The 23,460-nt window shown below is 33.0% G+C and overlaps 2 protein-coding genes across 2 annotated transcripts; one reads left to right on the top strand and one right to left on the bottom strand.

The window, feature by feature from the left end:
• The first annotated feature begins 10,875 nt into the window (after positions 1–10,875).
• Positions 10,876–13,010, top strand: LOC106388147 (probable N-acetyltransferase HLS1). Its single transcript, XM_013828506.3, has 3 exons — positions 10,876–11,342; positions 11,649–11,824; positions 11,915–13,010. Exons 1-3 carry the CDS (start codon positions 11,181–11,183, stop codon positions 12,786–12,788), a joined length of 1,212 nt encoding a protein of 403 aa, XP_013683960.2. The 5' UTR covers positions 10,876–11,180; the 3' UTR covers positions 12,789–13,010.
• Positions 13,011–16,227: 3,217 nt separating this feature from the next.
• LOC106387240 (BTB/POZ and TAZ domain-containing protein 5) lies at positions 16,228–18,234 on the bottom strand. The gene is made up of 5 exons (XM_013827415.3): positions 17,978–18,234; positions 17,581–17,847; positions 17,350–17,480; positions 16,942–17,248; positions 16,228–16,855 (listed from the first exon to the last, which is right to left on the bottom strand). Exons 2-5 carry the CDS (start codon positions 17,818–17,820, stop codon positions 16,409–16,411), a joined length of 1,125 nt encoding a protein of 374 aa, XP_013682869.2. The 5' UTR covers positions 17,821–17,847; positions 17,978–18,234; the 3' UTR covers positions 16,228–16,408.
• Positions 18,235–23,460: the final 5,226 nt, after the last annotated feature.

Here is a 23,460-nt window from a genome sequence, read left to right as displayed (position 1 = left end):
GGCTTTCAATTGTCTCGAGAACTTTGTTGTTCATAAGGTAGTTGCTACTTTAAGGGCAAACTTATAAGAAAAATGGTAAAAGATTGACGGTGCTACCGTGCTAGCCTAGGATCAAGATTTTTAACGTTAATTAAGGTTTAATCAAGATTTTCCGTATATCTCTCCAACTGTTTAACGAAATTTTGAGCTAACATGGTTACGGCATGTGTAATAGAAAGAGCACAAACATCACCACGAGAGAATCGGTTACGTTTGTCGTCTGCTCATTCTCACATGCATGCGCGAATGTGTATGGACGATGAAATTTATCACGAAAATGAAAAAGATGATAGAATGGGCTTTGATTTGACAAGACGAACCAGACACACAAAGATGAGGATGAAATTGGTATATACAGTTTTATCGCCGGTACTCAGTACACATCGCTCCATGACTCTCTTTTATCATCCGTATCCAAAGACAAGTCGAAAATATTTATTTACATTGCAAATATTTTGGCATCTAGACGAGTGTACGACTGCCAGTGCAAAATTTATTCTGATAAATATTAGATAATTGATATATAATCTTTACTTATTACATACATTTACCTTTGACAAATAATTATTCGATAATTAATAAATTATAATTATCGAAAAGGTAAAAAGTAGATAAATCGACCGGCTTAAAGCAGAATTTGTTTCGTCTATGAAGTAGTATGTTCTCTGAATTGCTGCAATACACGTCAACTGCATTAATGTCTAATAGTATCTCACGATAACAGTTACTTCATATGGATCCAACTAATTAACTAGTATTTGTACGATACATATAGTTTTAAGATTAAATATATAGATGATTACCTTGTTCAGCTATTGAGGGGTTTTAGTTTTGGGTTCTAAAAACAACCTTATTTTTTGGTATCTCAAAGCACGTATCTCAACAATCCTTTCATTGGAGATATTATTTTAGTATAATTTGTTTATATAATTAAATTTTAAAACTTTCATGAAAATGAAATCAATGTAGGTGGGCAATAAGTAGATACGTGGTATTAAAAAGTTCTAATAGATTTTTCGTAAGTTTCCATTTGAAAACCCCATCTCACCTTCTCTACTATTTTTTTTTTGTATTTATTTTAATAGTGAAATGTTCACATACTCTCTTATTGGAGTTGCTTTAATAGACTCCGAAAATTCGAATTCTGAATTTATAATGGTTGTTTATCCTATTATATGAGTGTACAAAATATAGTGCTAAGATCAACTATTTGCAGTACAATAATAGGATTCTGGAATAATAGAAAGAGGGAAGCTCCGAGTTACAGCCAAGAGGCACCTAAACAAGAAACCTGCAACTGCTAGCAGAAGTCCCATCTTGTTCCTTTGACTATTTTTTCTTCACCCAAATAAGAAATAAACCTTAACAGAGTATTTCGACCAAAAAAAAATCCTTAACAGAGTCCAATTATTCACACTTTAATTATGCATTTTCTAATGCCAGAGTTCTTTACTGTTTCAAATTCAAGGAACAAATACATGATTGTTTATTTGAATTTTACTATTTTAGATAAGCCTTTTTGCCAACGCCTATGATTATAGTTTTATCACTGTTTTATTCTTTATATTGTTATATATAATATCCATCCGAAAAAAAAATATAAACATAAAAAGAATTAGAATCGGTTCGTTTGAGCCATATATATAATATATAGTTCTACTATACATAACCAGTATATTCAAATATACTGGCGCCCTATTGATAATAGTTTTGTGGTTTCGTGATAAAACATATATTTTGCTTAGCTAAGAACTTACAGATAACAAATCTTCTTGTGAACCAGATTTCTGGATAAAGGAGACTAGGCTAATTTGATAGATAAACTTTGTTTTTTCCAAATAAAAGAAAATGAATGGATAATCACTAGTAGATATTTTAGTGTATATTGGAAAAGGTTATACAAATCTCAGATTTTCTTATAGAGTAGATCTCTGATTGTTCCTGCCACAAACATCGTGATTCTGTATGAAACGTCATTTCAAGCACTCTTAATTATCGCCCACTATTCTCCCTACTATAATGCACTCTTTCACACACTCCTACATTTACACTCTTATAATCGCAAACTAAAATTAATGTCTTTGACGATAGCTGGTAGTAATTCTTGGAACATCCGGTCTTAATCTGATATAAGTTAATGACCAAATAGCTCCAACTAACACTAACATAGTTTTATAGACTTAGTTTGAATTGTTAGCACATGTACCGAACATCAAGATATATATATATATATATATATATATATATATTTAATATTTTACACATCAAGATATTTTAGTTTCTATGCGTGTGTTTAAGTTTGCTTGCAATAATAGTTGCTAAAAGCCTTGATAAATATATACAACCAATATGTATCTGTATCCGTTACCTTAACAGAGATAAAATTTGATTTTAACTCGTAGAAGTATGTATCTATCGTATGGTATTACATCACCGCATATTGACATATTCGAATATAAGTGCGTAAACCTAGACGTTATGCGTATAGAGATAATTCGTAAGTTTGTTTCAGGATCTGGATTAGCCAACACCAACATAATCTTATCTTGGTGGTCTTCCAAAGCATAAGGCACGTACCTAATAAAAATAGTTTACTACTATAAAAGTTAGGAATTAAATGTTTGAATTGACACTTCCTCTGCCCGGCCGCTTTGTGCTTTCGCCATTCGCAGCTGGGATTTTACATTTTCTCAACAAATAAATATACACAAAAGGACGTTATTGTCATTTTACACTATCCGACATAAGTCGGTAAAACAAAAATTATTGTCTGACTTCTGCATGGTTTGACTAGTCTTAAGATTCAAGTCTCAATATATCGTTTACCAACTGCCCGTATCCTATGGTTGGCAGAGGGAGATTGTAACTCGGCTTTCTTCCACCGGGCTATCAAATCTCGTACTGCTCAAAACTTCATCCACATGCTGCTGGATTTAAATGATATGGTCATTGATGATCTGCAAGGTATTAAGGATCACATCTTGGACTTCTACCAAACTCTCTTAGGAGGACAAGTCCAGCACACTACCTCGTCTCCTGACTTAATTGCTGATCTGGTCCCGTTCAGATGCTCTCCTGAAGCTTCAGAAACCCTTCTGGCTCCGTTTTCAGCGACTGATATCAGAGAAGCCTTCTTCTCGCTGCCTAGAAATAAATCTCCAGGCCCGGATGGCTACCCTGTGGAGTTTTTTACGGCAAACTGGCAAGCTGTTGGGGCTGACTTGATCGCTGCTGTGCAAGAGTTTTTTGTTTCTGGAAAAATCTTAAAACAATGGAACTCCACGGCCTTAACCTTGATCCGTAAAAAGCCGAATGCTTCAAGGATATCTGAATTCAGGCCTATCTCTTGCTGCAACACATTATACAAGGTAATATCTAAACTGCTTGCGAACCGCCTTAAGCAGATATTGCCTTCTATCATATCAAACTCTCAATCGGCCTTCATACCTGGGAGATCTCTTGCTGAAAATGTCTTGCTGGCCACTGAATTAGTTGCTGGCTATAACTGGAAAAATATTTCGAAAAGGGCAATGCTGAAGGTTGATCTCCAAAAGGCCTTCGACACGGTAAATTGGGATTTTGTTCTCAACACTCTTAAGGCTCTCAACTTTCCGAGGAGTTTCATTAACCTCATTGAGCAGTGCTTAACTACAACCTCCTTCTCGATCTCTATAAATGGTGAGCTTTGCGGTTACTTCAAAGGAACCAGAGGCTTGAGGCAAGGAGACCCACTTTCTCCTTACCTCTTTGTGCTAGTGATGGAGGTTTTCTGCCGTATGTTGAACGAGAATTACTCAGCAGGCCTGATAGGATTCCACCCCAAGGCAGAGCACCCACAGGTTACTCACCTAGCTTTCGCGGATGATATCATGGTCTTCTTCGACGGTACAAAGGATTCCCTAGATAATATTGCCAAAACTCTTCATGAATTCACCAAGTGGTCTGGCCTCTCTATGAATCGCTCCAAAACTGATCTATTTACGGGGGGTTTGAACGCTGATGAAACTAATGACTTGGCTAGTCTCGGTTTCAATCTTGGTTCTCTCCCGATCCGTTACTTGGGCCTTCCCCTAATGCATAGAAAGCTCAGAATAGTGGATTACAGACCTCTCCTAGACAGGCTCCGCTCATATTTTACCTCGTGGACTTCGAGAGCTCTGTCTTACGCAGGTCGGTTACAGATGCTGAAATCAGTGATCTATGGTCTGCTGAACTTTTGGTTTACTGCGTTCATCTTGCCTAAAGGGTGCATCGCTCAAATCCAGACCCTATGCTCTCGTTTCCTCTGGTCAGGGGATATAACAAAGAGAAGCTCAGCTAAAGTTGCTTGGAATGTATGTTGCCTTCCTAAAGAAGAAGGAGGCCTTGGGTTAAGGAACTTCTCTATCTGGAACCGTACTCTTTGTCTCCGACTTATATGGGTATTATTCTGCAACACAGATTCTCTTTGGGCTTCCTGGACTAAAGAAAATAAATTCCAAAATAATGAATTTTGGGAAATTGAGTCTGCTGACCACTTCTCTGCGACATGGAAATCAATTCTATCTCTCAGGCATACTGCTTCAGCGCTTTTAAAGTGCAAACTTGGCAATGGCAATCGAGCTAGCTTTTGGTATGACTCATGGACCCCCTTTGGACCTTTGATAAATTACATTGGACAGCAGGGTCCAAGAGAGCTGGGAATTCCCTCTGACGTAAAGATTGCTTCGGTAATCACACATGAGGGCTGGAATATGAGGCATGCTCGATCAGATAGAGCTTTGGAGCTCCAAATCCACCTCTCCTCGGTAAGGGTACCTCTTTCTTCTGATCCTGACGATGAATATTTCTGGTGTGTGAATGAAATGGAACTGGAAAAATTCTCCGCAAAGCACACTTGGGATTCTTTACGGCCTCGAGGACCTGTATAGGAATGGACTGCGAATGTATGGTTTAAGGGTGCAGTCCCTCGTCATGCTTTTCACTTCTGGGTTACTCATCTCGACAGGTTGCCAACCAGGTCTCGTCTAGCCTCCTGGGGGCTTTCTGTTGATCAATCATGCTGCCTGTGTGGAAATGCGCAGGAGAGCAGGGACCACCTGTTCTTAAGATGTGAAGTTAGTAGGCATCTATGGTCTCTGATCACAAGGCGACTAGGATACAGAACCTTCACCTTCCACACTTGGACAGCTTTCACTTCCTGGCTGGGTTCTCAACACCCCACCCACTCATCTACCTTGCGTCGTCTTGCGGCCCAAGCAACAATCTACATCCTCTGGTATGAGCGCAATAGCCGTCTCCACAACAACATGTCATCATCACCAGCGGCTCTGTTCAAGCAACTTGACAGGCTGATCAAAGATTCCATTCTTGCTCGACGAAAGATGAAGGCTTTCGGTGGGCTCCTTAGGCGCTGGCTTGCCTTCGCCTAGACCTCTATTTTATCATCTGTTGCATTTTGCTAATCTAGTTCGGGTTTACACCATGTTTTTTCTCTTTTTGCCATGGTGCTCTCCTGTAAGCTTTAACCTTTGTATTACACAACCTGCCCATTCTAGTAATGAAATTCATATTCTTAGCAAAAAAAACTTCCTTGAGTTAAGTTTGATGTATTGGTTTTTTCATGTTAGATAATTATGTAACAGTTAGATTGCTAAGTCATTAGCCCGTGTAACCATCACATGGTTATTGGATCAGATCCCGATGCGCTCTACGTACGTGGCTTTATTGTCGAGGTTTCAAATAGTACAATGTATTACAAATGCATAATTCGCGGCAGAGCAGACAGAACACAAATGTTACACAATAAACGTTGAATGATAGTTTTCAAGAACATAGTTACTACAAATTCATTACCACTGTAGTGATCGAAATGATATTTCAGTTTTTACTTAGTTTGTAAAGAACAGTTAGTATTGGAGCTAAACGAAAATGTTAGCACATTGCAAAATTTCTTCGTTATCTATATTGGGAATCAAAGTAAACACATTATGTACCCATTGGTTATCGTTAGATCACTCAACAAACATACCATCATGCATACATGTGAATAATCAGATAATTATAACCAAATAGTTGCTTACGAACGTTCAGTAATATCACTTCCGATTATGAAGCTTGGTGCTGTCGAAGTTGGACCTTCTCAGCATATATTTACAAAATAGTCTGAACTTTTTTCCTGGACCAGATTGCAATCTAAAGTGGTTCCCTCCACACTCTTAGAAAGATGGCATGAGTGCATGTTACGATATAATATATTTGGAGACAGCGGAACTACGTTTTGTACAATCAACAAACAAATTATTCATGGATTCACAGTCTTTAAGTGTATTGGTAGTGAGATACCGAACATCATCTCGGAAAGTTGATGGAGATGACGACATGATGTTTTGGAAACTGTATGTTGCTTTGGATCAGGTGAAATCTTGTGAAACATCTTCGTGTATTTCCTTATTTTTACCTCTAAAATATAATAATTTTAAAATAGAGATATATTTTTTAATATATTTTTTATTTTGTGTTTAAAGAAAAATATTTCAAAAGATATTATTTTATTTTACAGCAAATACATTTTGTTCATGAAAGTTGATAATTAATCCTATTTACTTTAAATTTTTACAAGATTTTTATAAAATTATGACCTTATTTAAACTATTTTTTAAAAGACTATTATGTGAATAAAAAGTGTAATTTTATTTTTATAAAAACTGTATTTTCTAAAAACGCAACTTGATGATTATAGATATAAAGGTTTTAAAGTTAAAAGATTATTTTAAAAAATATATACATGAATATAATACGAAAATGCGATCTTGACTCTATATTTAGAGGAGAGAAATATCAATCTTTATTTAAAAGAAAAAAATAGAAATGGGTTGAACAACTTTTTTCCTGTTATAGAATTTAGAAATGAAAATAACAATGAGTTAAAGATTCTTTTACTCCACCGATACATTGCTCTAGGTTTACATTTTTGTACCACTATACATCTTATTTTGTAGTGATATTAAAGTTTATAACAACAGAAAATCAATTATATATATATATATATATATATGTGTATCTTTTGGGCTATTGCTTCCGGAGATATTACCATTTTCTGCCGGTTTTTGTAATCCACGATGTGTTCCGTTACGAAAGATTATAAAATTTTGAGTTAAAAAAAAATATATGTGTATCTTTTTCAAAGTTGGCATAGGTAACTTAGTATTAATTCTACTAGATTTTTTAGCCGCGCTACGCGCGGATAAGATATTATATGTATTTCTCAATTCTAAAAAATAATGTATAATATTGTATTATATTATTTTAAAAATATAAAATATGACTACATAACATAAATATATTTTTTAAATTTTCTTTGTGGAAATCATTATGTTGTTTGATTGTTGTACTTGATTCACATATTTGCATAGATATTTGTGATAGATGAATAACTATATTTTTATTATCAGTAAATAATATATATTTATTATATAATATAAGAAAAATAAAATTATTTACTTTTTAAACAAACTTGTCTCATGTTGGGGACTCGGTTATAGACATATCATATACGAATGAGACATTTTTACAGTTATCAATCTTCTTAACATTGAAAAAACAAATCTACATATCAAAACAATATCTCATACGATCTATTTGTGGAATAATTACTCTGAAAAAATTGAATTTAGGCATCAAAAAGGACTGAAAATGTATGTGCATATATGTTATCTAAGTCTGCTTCACAAAGTACTATTCATAGTTCATATATCATTAATGTCCATCCTATTTTTTTGTCCACCATTTCTTAAACATCTTGAAATAACTGATGCTAATTAATAATAAACTTTTTGCTGGAAAAAAAATCAAATTTGTCTAATTATCGCTTAAATATTTTATTAATATGGTCTAAGAAGCTTTTAAGTGATATCATAGTTTAATTTATTAGTTTTTTTTGTTAATTTTTAGAGGTTTTTGTATTTAAGATTTTTTTCCATATTAAGCTTCTGTTTCTTTCACAGAATTGATATATATATATATATATCATAAAAATTACCATCAAATCAGTTTTACTTATTTATTATTTTGTTTTAACAAAAATACACTTTTTAAATAATTTAATTTAAAATAAAATAATATATTAATTTGCTGTATTTTAACAATTTCATTGATTTAATTAATTTGCTTTGGTGGATAACTTAAAAAGTTTTCATATGAATCGGGGAAAGTAAATTTATGTTGTTATAATATATTTATTTTGTGTATATATAATCTATATATAATTCTAGTGTAATAAAAAAAGAACATTATTTTTTTGTAACTTCAAAAAGATACATTATTACAATTTAAAATGAATCAAAATTGAAGAAAATGGTAATTAAATATTTGTAAATCTAATTGTTTAGTTGGATTCTCATGAAAAAAAATCGATTGGTTAAACAAATGTTTCAAAATTTGTTGTGGTATTGTTTTGTCTATAAATTATAAAATTTATTGAATTAATATATTTAATTATTGCATCCTTAAATAATATTTTATTAAGACATTAGAAAAATATGTTTTGAGTTGTTTTGTCAAATTGTACAAAAATCTATGCTTTTTCATATTTGTAACTTCAAAAAGATACATTATGATAATTTGAAATTAATCAAAATTGAATAAAATGGTAATTAAATATTTGTAAATCTAATTATTTTTTTATCTTGTTTAGTTGGATTCTCATGAAAAAAAATCGATAGGTTAAACAAATGTTTCAAAATTTGTTGTGTTATTGTTTTGTCTATAAATTACAAAATTTATTGAATTAATATATTTAATTATTGCACCCTTAAATAATATTTTATTAAGACATTAGAGAAGTATGTTATGAGTTGTTTTGTCAAAATTTTACAAAAATCTATGGTTTTTCATATTTGTCACGAAAATTTATATGTTAAACTTACTTTTACAAAATTCTTAACTTTGTCACGAAAACAAAAATCTATGCTTTTTCATACTTGTCAACGTTCTCACACTTTCTAAGAATATATTAGCTTAGTCACTTACTTATTTTTTTTTTACAAAATAAAGTATCGGAGTCTTGAAAGTTGAATTCATATTATTGTAAATGTACATAAGAGTTTGTGATTATATACTTAGTGGTTCTTGTATATGTGTCCAAGAAAGTTTCAATGGCTTAGTGGTAAACTGTCCTATATATATATCATACTAACCCGGGTTCGATCCTCACCTTAGCATTGTTTTTTTATTTTTTACGAAAAAAAATGAGATGACATGGCAATTTCGGGTTCTCTGATTGGTTGATTTTTCTATCCTATGTGGACACCCTCTCCATGGCTTATATCCCCTTTTAGTATAGTATAGATAGTCAGATATCGAAAGTCTCTGTGTTGTCATCATAGTAACATCGAAAACAAATGCCACACATGCTACTATTACAAATCAGACGAAAATTGTTTTCTGTGATTTAGGCATATATATATGTAAAATTATTGTGGTGGAAAATTTAAAATAAAATTATCATATTTTTTTGTTATTGATGTAAAAAATAGTTGCATAATCCAGATATGATACAATATACAACAACTCACGTAAAAAAACACATAAAAGTGAACGATAATAGATGATCCAAAATAAAACAACTACTATAAAACAACATTGTCCCATTCAAACAATGTCAACTATCGTAAGCAATGTAGGGTGCAATTTGATTACAAGATTTTGAAATGAAATTGTTTAGAATGGCTTATTCTTACCATTTGAATGGAACAAAAAAACAAATCTCATTTCAATGATTTCTTTTGGAATGTCTGGAAAAAATGGAATGTAGTTATAAAATATTTATGATTAAAAAAGTTCATGAATAAATGAAATGAGTGGAATGAAATTCAATTTTTTTTATTTTATAAATTTATTTATTTTATTCATCTACGTTCTATTTTTCAAAATTATATTTATTCATAATATTCTTTAAATTGGTAATATTTAAATTAAAAAAACAAATGTTAACGTAAATGATTACTCTGGAGATGGTGCAATGCATTCAGAGCGATGATGTGAAAGGTGATATGTGTGAATTTATGGGCAAAGGAAAACGAAAATTAGAGAGAGAAACCATAATGAGTTAACGGAGACATAGCCGCCATTTCCACTTCTCACTCCCACTTACAACACTTCCGTTTGGGCAAGTTTTCAAAAAAAAAAGTATTCGACATCATTGCTCGTCTTAATCACCATTAACCTGCTCATCATTAATATATTAATGCCCACTATTTTCCAAAATACTGATTTTACTTCGCGAGGAAAACTACATTTCGTGTTTCTAATAATTAGAGATTTAATGCCCATTAAAGACGTTTACTGTATTTCACAACGCACCTCTACATATTCATTCCAGTAACCTATTGTAGTAAAATGAGTACTAAATAATTTTTGGAAAATAGTAAAAGGAATATATTCGGTCATGGTGTTTTTTCTTATTTGAATATAGTAAAATAGTAAAAGGAATTATATATACAAAAACAAGCCAATCATCCATGCATGGCTATACGATTTGTATAATATTGAAAACTCGATCAAAACATGTGCCCCATCCAACATAAAAAATTTGATCGTTTTTGTTTTGTTGATGATGACATTACGGCGATATTAACTCAGAATTTGTAATTATAGATTACATGTTTTGGTGATGATGACATTTTTTTGTTCGGCGAGCTAGTGTTTTAGATAAAATTTGGTGGATATATTTTAAAATAATTCCTAATCCGCTAAATAAACAAAAGGAAGACCCCTTCAGTTACCGGTTAGAAGCATTAATTATGAAAAAGGAGTAAAACAAAATGGGTACTGTAGAAGCTATACATAACTCTACTCGCCTTCTCCAACTTTTAAACCTCATCATAAGTAAAAAAGTAGCCGATTTATTTTTGTAAGTCTTTTTCGGTTTCCTTTTAAATCCAAATCCTATATACTCTTGTAGCTTCTCTGTTCATTACTTATACCTCACGTTATATATCTAGCTTTCTATAAATGCTTCTCTTTCCCTCACTTCTCTCAGTTACACACTCACCTCCCTATCTAATATAAAACCCTATCTACTCCACTCTTCCTCTAACTATTCTCTCTTTCTCTTTGCTCTGTTTTTCTCTCTCCCTCTCTCTCTCTAAACAAAGCAAGATATGACGGTGGTTAGAGAATACGACCCGAGCAGAGACTTAGCCGGTGTGGAGGATGTGGAGCGACGGTGCGAGGTCGGTCCAAGCGGCAAGCTTTCTCTCTTCACCGACCTTTTGGGTGACCCGATTAGTAGGATCCGACATTCACCTTCTTTTCTTATGTTGGTAATTCACTATTGCCTTCCAATATGTTTTTTTTCTTCTTCTGTTATTCCGTTTTCCTACTCTCTTTTAAACAAAACAAAATCGATTTTTTATCTTATAAATACATTTCCATGAATTGATTTTCTTTTTCAAGTTAATTATTTCTCTATTCAAATATGTTTCCTCCGACTCTTGATATGATAAAAAAGCTCATCATTTATATTTTATGAACAATTTGTATGTTAGAGACATTTCAATTTACTTATTTAATAAAGGTTAAGAAAAATGACAAATTTAATAACGGAAAAATTATTATGGCTGTAACAGGTGGCTGAGACTGGTACGGAGGAGAAGGAGATAGTGGGCATGATTAGAGGTTGTATCAAAACCGTTACATGTGGCAAAAAACTCGATTTAAATCATAAGTCCCAAAACGACACCGTTAAGCCTCTTTACACTAAACTCGCCTACGTTTTGGGGCTCCGCGTCTCTCCTTCTCATAGGTAACGTTCCGTTATTCCCACTAATCACGCATGTAAAATGAATCAATTGATTAGGTAATTAAAACTAATCATTACTCGTTAATTATGCAGGAGGCAAGGGATAGGGTTTAAGCTCGTGAAGATGATGGAAGCATGGTTCATGCAGAACGGTGCAGAGTATTCGTATATAGCGACTGAAAACGAGAACCAAGCTTCGGTTAACCTCTTCACCGGAAAATGCGGTTACTCCGAGTTTCGTAAACCGTCGATTTTGGTCAATCCGGTTTACGCTCACAAAGTAAACGTCTCGCGTCGTGTCACAGTCATTAAATTGGACCCGGTCGATGCAGAGTCGTTGTACCGACTCCGGTTCAGCACAACAGAGTTTTTCCCGCGTGATATTGATTCGGTGCTGAATAACAAACTCTCTCTGGGGACTTTCGTTGCGGTCCCACGTGGCAGCTGTTACGGATCCGGGTCTGGATCATGGCCCGGTTCGTCTAAGTTCCTCGAGTACCCGCCCGAGTCATGGGCTGTTTTAAGCGTTTGGAACTGCAAAGACTCGTTCCGGTTAGAGGTTCGTGGTGCGTCGCTGTGGAGGCGTGTGGTGGCTAAAACGACTCGCGTGGTTGATAAAACGCTGCCGTTTTTGAAACTCCCTTCGATACCTTCGGTTTTTAAACCGTTTGGGCTTCATTTCATGTACGGGATTGGAGGGGAAGGTCCACGTGCGGCAAAGATGGTGAAGTCTCTGTGCGGACACGCGCACAATCTGGCCAAGAGAGGAGGTTGCGGCGTTTTGGCGACGGAAGTCGCCGGAGAAGAGCCGCTGCAGCGAGGGATACCACACTGGAAAGTGTTATCGTGCCAAGAGGATCTTTGGTGCATTAAACGACTTGGAGATGACTACATTGACGGCGCTCTTGGTGATTGGACCAAATCGCCACCCGGCGCTTCTATTTTTGTGGACCCTAGGGAATTTTAAAGTCTTTTTAAACTTTTGATAATAGTTTTTATTAACCTTGATGTCATATTAGGAGTTGATCTCTTAAAACTCTTTTAAGATCTCTTGTAAGGTCTTTTTAGTTTTGTTTTCGTTAGTGTTGGTGTTAAAGTAGTGGGAAGAGGCAATATCTCCTACTTTTGGGTTTGTGTCTTCTTGTCTTGTAAATGGATCTACCTTTTTAAGATACTTTTTCTCTGGCTATGTTAAAATACCGATCTACTTGTATTTTAATTATATAGAGTACTATCACGAGCGCTTTAATATGTCGAATGAAGTAGTTACGTTCTGTACGAATCTTATCATATTGCAGACAAAATAACAATTATGATAGTAGGAGAATATGAATCTACAGAATGTTTTACCAATAATGATAACGTTCACTATTGTGTCATAACCTGTAAAAGTACGTTTTAAAATCCACGTTTTAAAGATAATCTTACCAATACCAAACCATTATTTATATACACTTTTTGAACACCCACTAGAAAATCCCATTCAAACTAGATAGAGAAAAGACACATTCTTAAGAGTAAATAAAGTATAATATGATGTATATTAGTTTAGTTGTTCTTTTTAGGTGGGATTTAGTTCTTAGTACTTTGCTAATTCGAGATTGATCCTTGATGGATACTGGAGGATGAAACACATTTTGATATCGCAAGTCTTACGTGTAAATGATATGAATATCAATGTCATGGACCACGCTTTTTCTCCATCTAATGGTCCCAATGATGTTAAACTGATAGATTTATATGTTTCTTTTGGTTGTTTGCAGTAGCATGATTGAAACCTTTGAATCGGGTTTTTAGAACGTGTCTTTGTCCAAAAGAGGTATTGTCGAGTCGTGAGCACTGAACGAGTCAGGGATAGTTTATACCTTTAAGGTCTTGTTCATCGCATCACAAGACATGTGGAGATAACTTACTACTTTGTGTTTGAATATTATATTTTAGATATAAAGATTGAACAAAATAAAAGTTATAAAGATTGTCACATACGTGCGTATGTTGACCGGAGGTTTGGTTTTTAGCTGTTGTGAGTTTATTTCATTTATCATTTCTTAGCAATTTATGTAAGGATGACCGACGTTTATCACTTTAGCAGCAGAATGAAGACTTGCTCGTTTTTACACATTTCTCGTTTATGTAATGTTGAGGCTGATTTAGCGGCAAAATCAGCTCTCGTATCTGTAAACTCTTCCCCCTCGAATGGAGGCTGAACTCTTTTATTGCAATGCAATTGTAGTTTGATAAAAAAAAAAGCAATATATGTAAGGATGTTTTGATGGTTAATCAGATCCGATTTGATCCGGTTCTAACTTCTATTTGATGCATGCAGCCATGCATGCAGATTATTTTTTTTATTTTTTTTTTGCTAAAGATACCGATTAGTTTGTTTCTTTTTTCTTTTGGAGTTGTAGTCTTAATTATTCAAAGATTTGTGATTTTGTGTATCAGTGTATAGTTTCACCGACAAGTACAAACTGAAAGCCCAAATGATAAGTTTAATGGATTTGAAACAGGCTGGTTACGAAGGATTTTATCCTATTTATTTACCGTATATACTCATGTAAATTATATTTATTTACCGTATATACTCTAGTAAATTAAAGTTATCTTGGATAAAGTTTTTGAAAACTAGGGACCAAATATATTTTTCCTGTAAAGATTATGTAGGTAGTAAAAAAGAGGCAAGTCTTCACGATGTTCTCAAGTAGAAGATCTTGTGAATCATAATGTAACATAATGAAAGTTCCCAGTGCAACAATTTGATAGTCATATTTCTTTTTCGGATAATTAACGATCCATATATTGTAGATGTGACGTGAGGCCACAAAAGCACTAGTATATGAACATCTAGACGAGAAAAAAAAATTACGAGCACTTTGTTCACACCCAAACAAACATCTCATTCTCATATATCCCCCACAAAAACAAGGCCGCGATATTTATTCGAAGAGAATATTCATTATGCGAGTGCGTCCGCAAGGAAAATGATGTAACATTAGTGAAGCTAAATATTTTTTTTATATAATATAAGAAAGAAAACCACAAAGGATATTTTAAATATAATGACGGTGGCGAAGTAAATTAGAGTATCATTTTTGTCGGTCTAACATCAAGAGCATATGTATTAACCAAAAAAGAACAATGATGGTAGAAGTATATAGGATGTGTGATTCAAAGAAAATATTTTATAAGAATTTTTTTATTTAGATGTTTTAGAATTGTTACAAAAAAAAGAAAAAGATGTTTTAGAATCATTCCATTTTTTTAACATAGAACAATTCTATAATAAAGTTGAGTTTACAATAACCCTATTTTATTATGAAGTAAAAAATAGAGTGATGAAAAAAAAATTATTTACGAAATAAATCAATGTTTATTCTATACATAGTTGAAAATAGAATGAAATTAGATCACTGTTTATTTTAAATTTCATTTTAGAATAGATTATGGAATGAAGTAGAAAATGTTATTTAATATGTAATAAATCTTTAAACTAGCACAATAGCATCCTTTGCTATTTTCCCATCATCAAATTTAATGTTCAAAAACTCTATTAAAAATTCAATCATGCAATCATGAATTCAGTACTTGCAAAACAACAATGTACTCTTATTATATATAAAAATATTTTTTTAAAAAACAAAGAAACAATGAAACTATTATGACACTAGACATGCATCGATTATATTATGTGATGTTATCAAAAGTCCAAGAGAGAATAACGACTTGGGCAGTAGTAGTCTTATTTGAATAACGACTTGTGCCGTAGTAGTCTTCTTTTAAAACATGATGAGTAAAGGTCTTGCGGAGCAATTTTGGACAATATTCATTGCAAAACTATTATGTTAATGGAGAATCATAGAAGGTTATTTGAATTTTTTTTAAAGTAAAATGACTATCTTCATATTATTGTTATTAGCTTCCTTATTCTTATTGCTTCTGTTTCCTCCAATGCTTCTTGTTAGTGGAAGAAGAAGACTTAGTCATATAGGCATTCGGAGAAGCAGAATTGAGATATTTAGGGAAGTTCATAAGCATATCACTGTTAAGTTTGGTGAGCTTCCAACCCAAAACTAATTGGTAATAGATGGATTAGTTCATCTATTTTATATATTACTAAAAATCTCTTCCAATTACTAATGTGAGAAACTTTATCTTTGATACGTCCCCTGAGATGATGGCTCTTTGAGCATTAATTTTGGAATGTTCGGACAAAGATCGAGGGTCAACTTTGGGCTGAATAGATGTGGATCGGGTTGGACTGCATAGATCGGGCTCTGATAACATGTTAAGCTCGATGGACTTCCAAGTTAAAACCTATTGGTGATAGATGGATTGATTCATCTATCTTATATATTACTAAATATCTTTTACAATTACCATGAGACTTTGTCTCTAATAGTCACAAGAACTCCAAAACACTTATGGTATTATGATCAAATACACTCTTTTTAAACGAGGTTTGTGATGTAACTAGAGAGTGGAGATTGTTTGAATCTCAAAATTTCTCTCTCTTTACAAAGAATCTGCTACCTATGGTATATTACATATATGCAATCTCTAACTCTATTATGAAATGAAATAATAATGTCACATAGTAACATCAATTGCTTGCAAAAAGAAAGGAGATCCTCCAATTCTCTTGGTGCTCAAAACATTCTTCACCAAAAGTTTCCATCTCTTCTCATCTTTCCTGCTTTGTTTCTTCATCCTCTCCTTGAAGCTACTGCAAAGAGGGACTTTGCATTGCTCCGAGTCTACGCAGATACGCGAGTGAAGCTCAAGAAGCTGCCACATTCTTTTACAACGGCTGCAACCACCAGGGATTGATCTCAGTTTACATACCGCCAAATGTTTCAACAACATCTCCAAACCGTTGCACGCTTGAAACCCGCAAGACACGTGCGGGTTTTCGATCTTTGTTGGACCAATCTCTCTGCATCCATCTCTACATATGTGAACAAAAGCTTCCATTGCATCGTACAGATGAGTGTATGTCTGTATCTCTTTCTGTTTCCTGTTTCTTTGCTTCAAGTTCTGAACACACAAAAATACATAACTAAATCAGGAAACTGTGAAAGAACAAGAACAAGTCTTAAACTCCAAGAATTGGTTTTACTTACGTTAAGCTCGTAAGAGACAGAGCGTACAAGCTCTTTGTGAAGACTAGGGTGGCTTTGTTTCATCGCTATCCATCCTTGAGAAGTAGAGACTTCTTCAAAGCTCTTGAGTATCATTCTGTGACAGAGAAGACCGAGACGAGGAGCGTCACAGAGAAGAGCTAGCTGAAACACATCAATCACGTTCCCTTCGTTGAGCAAAGTGTTTTCGAAGTGCGACTCGCATACTCGTTTAAGATGCGGAACCACGTAGACGTGTGATAGTACGAGAAGATGCATTGCGAAATCTTCCATGTCTTGTTTCTCGTAGCTGCGCATGAAACCAAAAGGGGTTTAAGTATTGTTATATAATCAAAGATTTTTTTAAAAATATTATAACCAAAGATGTTATGGTGATTAAGATATATTTACCAAGAAGAGTATAAGAAGCGAATGAAAACGCGAACAGCGTCGTGAGGAACTCCGAGGATTGAGATTGATTTGCGTCGGGAGTTTCTCTTATCTTGCTTCATCAGTCCTCTGATAACATCTGAAGCCATTCCCTGATTAATAGATTATAACATATGCTTTATTAGATGAATATTCAATATTAAAATGTTTCATATTTCAATTATTCGATTAAAACATGTCTAAAGAACTTACGATGACGTTAGAATGCGCGTAGATCAAGCCATTATCATCCGTATGAATCAAAACATCAGCTCCATGAGCTTCGTCAAACATACGATCCCATGCATCTCTTGTAGCTTTAGAAGCAAAGATATTGCATTTTTGTAGCGTTGACTTCTTCCACATCGTACCGGAGTTTGACCTTACGGGAGGAGGAGGTGGTGATGGTGGCCCTGAGGCGTTTTCCGGTGAGATAACGTCCATGTTCTCCATATCTTTTTCTATTAATTTGTTTTTCTTCTGTAACAAGTTATAGAAGAAATCTGATTCAGATACGTTACTCAATTAAAAACTAATAACAAACAAAATTAGGATCTATAGAAACAGATTGATAAATCTATATAAGAAGAAAAATAACACGAGGACTTACAAGATTTTGCAATTGAATTCTGATATTGGTAAGTTAATTTGTGTAGCTTCACTTGCAGATCAGATTCGAAGAAAATAAAAAAGAATGATTTTCTTCTATATTCACAACTAATCTATGATTCTTTTATGTTTTTGAATTTCTAAATCTATCGCAGATAGAAAAAAAGAAGGAAAGAATGAGAAATCGGAGAGGAAAGGAAGTAATGGCAAAGACCAATTTATAATCCTATCTTGGTCGGATAAAATTAATGAAAATAGTATATTTAATGGTGCAAACTCGGGAATGTGAACTGTGTAACACGTCGAAATTAGGTCCCACCCAGCTGATCTAGTTACAAATAGAGAAGGGATAACTATTTGCTGATTCACATCCACGTAGGATGACCTTTTCTGTATCACTCACTTTTGAAAATTATATCAATTTTTACTTTTATTTTTGAATATTTAATTTATTTCCTCTCTGTCTAAACATTATATCCAAGTATTTTTAAAATAATTAAAAGGAAAACAAAAATCCAAAATTGCATCATAATGGTTGGCGACTACTTACTTGGAAAGGTACACCTGTGTTTTCTTAAATTTAATCATCTTCAAGGTTGAACTTTTCATTTTTCATTTTGTCAATGACACGTTCTTTTTCAGGATAAAAAGTAAACCTTTAATTGTTTGTTGACTAAATCATTCATATATGACCGAAAAAATCATTTCATACATTGTGTTGTTTCTTGGAAAAATGGGCATTTAATTTCCAAAATATTTTAAATACACAGTTTTAATATTCAAGTATTACTCGCGTATATTTATTTGACAACAAATAGTTGACTGCACAAAATTAAGAACGAAACAATCAACCACTAATTTATAAACATAAAATAATTGTTTCCGTCAACTTTTTAACAGCTTAATATTCTAATATAATTTTGCACAGTCAATGATTAATTAGAAAATAAATATGCGCATATAATACTTGAGTATTTAATTTATCAATTGAAAATACTTAGGAATTAAAGACAATATTCTTTTTTAGAAAATCATGATTTAATTTAAAATATTCTTAAATTAGATTTAACCAACATACAAGATTTTTATCTTTTGATTTTTGAGATTTTAGTAATGACATATAAAATAATACAAATAATTATAGTTGCATTGTATTGTTCGTATTGTTAATTTACTTCATGTTTATAAAACCATTTATGGATTATTCCATATTGTTTATACAAAATTATATGTTGTACATTGGATCTCTACTTTATACAATCATATGTAATTATATTTACTTTAGACAATCATATGTACTTATCTCTACTAGACAATCATATATTGTACAACATCAATACAATGCAAATGTAATTATATTATCTTATATGCTCTAAAAAACAAAAACAAAAAATCATTTTCCAGGATTAGTATCTTGTATATTAGTTCAAATTATAAATCTTAAACTGGAATTAGTTTAAAAATCATCTAAAAGGTGATATAATCGTGAAGTACATCAACAATACAATGAAAAATAAATATGCGCAAGCAAAACTTGGATATTAAAACTGCCGATTTCAAATATTTCGGGAATTAAATACCTATTTTCCCTTGTTTCTTGCCAATTTTATATACTTGTATTTATTTACAAAGATGTGAGCTTCATGACATCGATATAAACATGATCAAAACTTAGCACTGAGAGAGGATAGGAAGTTGGATAACATGTTTCATTCTGGATAATACGCTGAAGATCTTGATTGGTAAGGATATATAATTAAGTCTCGCCCATTCAATTAGAATAATACTGGTAAATGTGAACCGTTCAAATATATTTAAATATACAATGTTCGATGTCAGCAGCTCCATAACATAAACCTGGTTGTTTTATTAAACTAAACCATACTATAATTTAAGATTCAATCAATATTATAATAATTAAAGTGTCATATCCTAGTCATGTTTATGACTCTCTCGAAGATTTCATTTAAAAAGAAATCGTGAGCGGATTTTAGGTCCTTCGTCGGCCTTTAAAGGGTATTTACTTCCATTGTGAAGGCTTTAAGTGGGCTTTCTTACTGTATATATATAAGTTTTCCTTCATCGTCTATATGTGTCTGTGATCTTTGCTCATACGGCCTAATTCTATATTGGTCTTTAAGGCCTTACAGATTACGGGCTCTGGTACATATTTGCTTCTCTAATTCGCGTAAACCAACTCAAAAAAAAAAAAAGAGAAACCAACTCAACTAAAACATTCTGTCATTGACTGATGATTATTATTTGGTATATGTTTAGAACTTAGAACTGAAGAAAAACATTACCTGGTGTCACTTATATACATTTTCAGTGGGAATGTCAAAATTAACTTTTCGAGTTAGGTTGATTGAGTTAATCTTTCTACATCATTTGTTATATATTGTTTCAATATATAGATCTATTTGGTACGAAATTGATTACCCAAAAGTCCCTTTTTACCTTTATGTGATTGATGGGAGACCTACATGTTATTTTTTTGTCTATGCCTTACTGAACGATGACAAAATAGTTAAACAAAGCATGAATTTAAACCATATTAAAAGAAGAAAAAAACATCTTAAAATTCATAAAATTAAGCACTGACAATGCAAAATGATGTATAGTACTCCGCTATATCTTAGCGTGTATATATGTATAACAAAAAAATTATTAGTGCATAAACATGTTTTATATGCTGATAGACATAGGGTGTGCATAAGTTATTTTTGCCATGTCGGTTGGTGTCATTTACCAACTCAAAAACAAATGCATAAGATACACTGGCACATAACCGAAAGCTGGATCTTCAGGATGAGGATGAGACTTTTCCTAGAAGGCAAGAACAGATTTCGAGAAATGATATAGGAAACTAAACTGCAAAATACGATAGGCTTCGAATAAAGGGACAACGATGCAGAATGTGGGGTTCCTTCTAATAATTGTAGAAGAAACTCAAGAGAGCTTGATCTACGAGAGGTGAGGTGATGACTCGTGACAGGTATATCTACGACATTGTGTGTAGCCTACACACTAATCTATTCTTGTACATTTATAGTATACTTGATAGCTTTGTTCATTTATTGGTCCAGAATTTTAACTAGGCGACATGGCATATACATCTGACTTAGTCAGAAGTTTTGTCACATAGCTTTATTTGATAATATACGGAAGAGTATCAGGATTCGCGAGCATGTGATTTTTTACTAACTAATCAATTAGCTATGTGATATCGTTACTCATTAACCAAAAAAGGGTTAATATCACGACTTTTCTTAATAGCAAATATTTTTTTCTATTCAATTCCGTTAAGAATTTTTCAAACTGATGATTTCTTCCGTTTGTAGTGGTACGTATCAGTCAAATGATCCAGTTCTAGAGTTGAGACTTGGGATTTTAAACGAAATTCAACAAAGGGCATGAGCTTGGGGAAGACAATAATTCTTTGTTGCTTTGTATCGAGACAAACGAGAAAATCATGATGAGCTATGCATTAAGTGCCGTTGGCTAATTAGGGGTTCGCTGTTTTGCATATGCATAAAATAAACCAATGAACATATATGTATAAAATGAACAAAACACACAAAAATATGAAAAGGATATAGCTAATAATAATAAAACCATCAGGTCGGAAATTCAAAGAGAGGAAATTGAAAGGTACATACAGAATCTATACAAATATGGTATGACTCAGTGGAGATTGTTTTTAATTAGAACAATAAGATTGAAGGAGAAGAAAACAAAGAAGCATGCCCTAGATTCCTGAGATAATAATTACACCATTTTGTTTATAAAAGGGAATGGAATATGACACATGGGTTGGTTTCTTACGGGTTAATGTGAACAACAAAATAAAGTACGAATGAAATGAGAAAATCTAAAATATCAGTAAAGAAGGTATAGACGAAGAAGAAGAGAGAAAAGGAAAAAAAAGTGGTGGCAGTGAATGGAGAGAGGTTAGGAGGCAAAGAAAATGTGGAGCTTTGATGATGTTGATGCACGCCGTCAGCTTTTCTTCACGCCTGCTCCCACTCACTCACACCTATAAACATTATATATTCACATGTCTCATATGTAAATTCTCTAACCATGTATGTAAACCAGGAAATCTTATAGTATACTGTATTATGCAAAATGTTTCATGAAGCCTCCCAGTCGCCCCCCCCCCCCCCTCCCCCCCCAATATAAAGGCCAAAAGTATTTCAAATGGTGGTTATTATAGTATTTGAAAAGTATTATATTGTCTTTCTTTTTTTTTTGATCAAAGTATTATATTGTCTTGTTGATCTTTATGTTAACTGTTATATATACTTTATAAGAAGAGTTATGTGGGTCGATATAACGATTCCAAACGTTCTAAGAAAATATGTCTACGTCTACGACTAAAAAAATATTTATGTATGAAACTACTACGTAAATATATCAAAATTAAAATAGTGGTTTTGTACATGACATATTGTTGATATTTATGTGTAACTTATCGTAGATTGTCTAATTTTTCTAAAAGAGTTTGTATTTGGATTGGTTCGGTAATTTGAAATTAATTAGTGTTCCAAAAAAAAAAAAAACTTCTCTTGTTCTGCTGATTTAGGATGTATAGAAGTCTTTTTTTTTCTATTTTACACCACTTACGATAGTACTTGAACAACTTTGGTTTCATGTATTTGGCCTATATATAAGCAAACAGCCTTCTTATATACGCCTTTGGGATATTTTCGCTGTGTTATATAACTGTTCAACAAGTACGTCGTTTTCAATTTTTCTAGGTATCCAGAATCACATATTCAGATACATCATACATGTATATGCGTGATGAATGATCCACGTAAATACAATGTTGCATGAGAGAGATGTATTGTAGTAGAAGAAATAAGAGGAGAGGTTACTCGGGTGGATCGATGTGAAAAAGAAGGAAAGCGAAACCCACTGAAGCCATTACATGATATCGACCTTCTTATCTTTTTCTTCTTTATTTTGAAACTATTCTTTAATTTTTCTTATTTTCTTTTTGTCAGAACTTTTTTATACTTAATGAAACCTCCAAACTATCTAACTAATCCATTCCCATGTAACTAAATAATATATAAGTTATATATTATGACAAGATTGAAGAAGTGGTAAATCGTAGAACCACTATAAAGTTATAAATAACAAAATATTTTCTGTAGAATGTAAACTGTGAAACTAGTAGGATTGTTATGTCCATGCTTAATTTGATTGATCATCAGTTAGGGCTATAGTAAAAACAAAAAAAGAACATTCTTGATTAGCCAAAAAGAGTTAAAGAATATTGTTTTAATAAGACTCATCTCTCCTCTCTCTAATTATGTCTTCACTAACCCCAATTAGATTCAAACAATCTATTCAGTCCAAAAGATAAACATGGGACAACAATTCGATGCAGAAATATCCTCTTTTCATGCTCCATTCTTTCTTTTAACTTACTAGTACCAATTATAAAACTCACAAAGACCACCAAACCCATTCCCT

This window comes from Brassica napus, chromosome A1 (genome assembly GCF_020379485.1).
Source record: "Brassica napus cultivar Da-Ae chromosome A1, Da-Ae, whole genome shotgun sequence".
Taxonomy (NCBI): Eukaryota; Viridiplantae; Streptophyta; class Magnoliopsida; order Brassicales; family Brassicaceae; genus Brassica; species Brassica napus.
Note: the sequence above shows the minus strand (reverse complement) of the source record. Positions and strands in the feature narration are given on the sequence as shown.

Excerpts from the sequence above, each read along its gene's own strand:
- LOC106388147 (XM_013828506.3), top strand. The coding sequence starts at position 11,181 with ATGACGGTGGTTAGAGAATACGACCCGAGCAGAGACTTAGCCGGTGTG. Across the intron at positions 11,343-11,648 it reads CACCTTCTTTTCTTATGTTG|GTGGCTGAGACTGGTACGGA; the intron begins GTAATTCACTAT and ends TGGCTGTAACAG. Across the intron at positions 11,825-11,914 it reads CGCGTCTCTCCTTCTCATAG|GAGGCAAGGGATAGGGTTTA; the intron begins GTAACGTTCCGT and ends TTAATTATGCAG.
- LOC106387240 (XM_013827415.3), bottom strand. The coding sequence starts at position 17,820 with ATGGAGAACATGGACGTTATCTCACCGGAAAACGCCTCAGGGCCACCA. Across the intron at positions 17,481-17,580 it reads ACGCGCATTCTAACGTCATC|GGAATGGCTTCAGATGTTAT; the intron begins GTAAGTTCTTTA and ends TCTATTAATCAG. Across the intron at positions 17,249-17,349 it reads CGCTTCTTATACTCTTCTTG|CTACGAGAAACAAGACATGG; the intron begins GTAAATATATCT and ends TTTCATGCGCAG.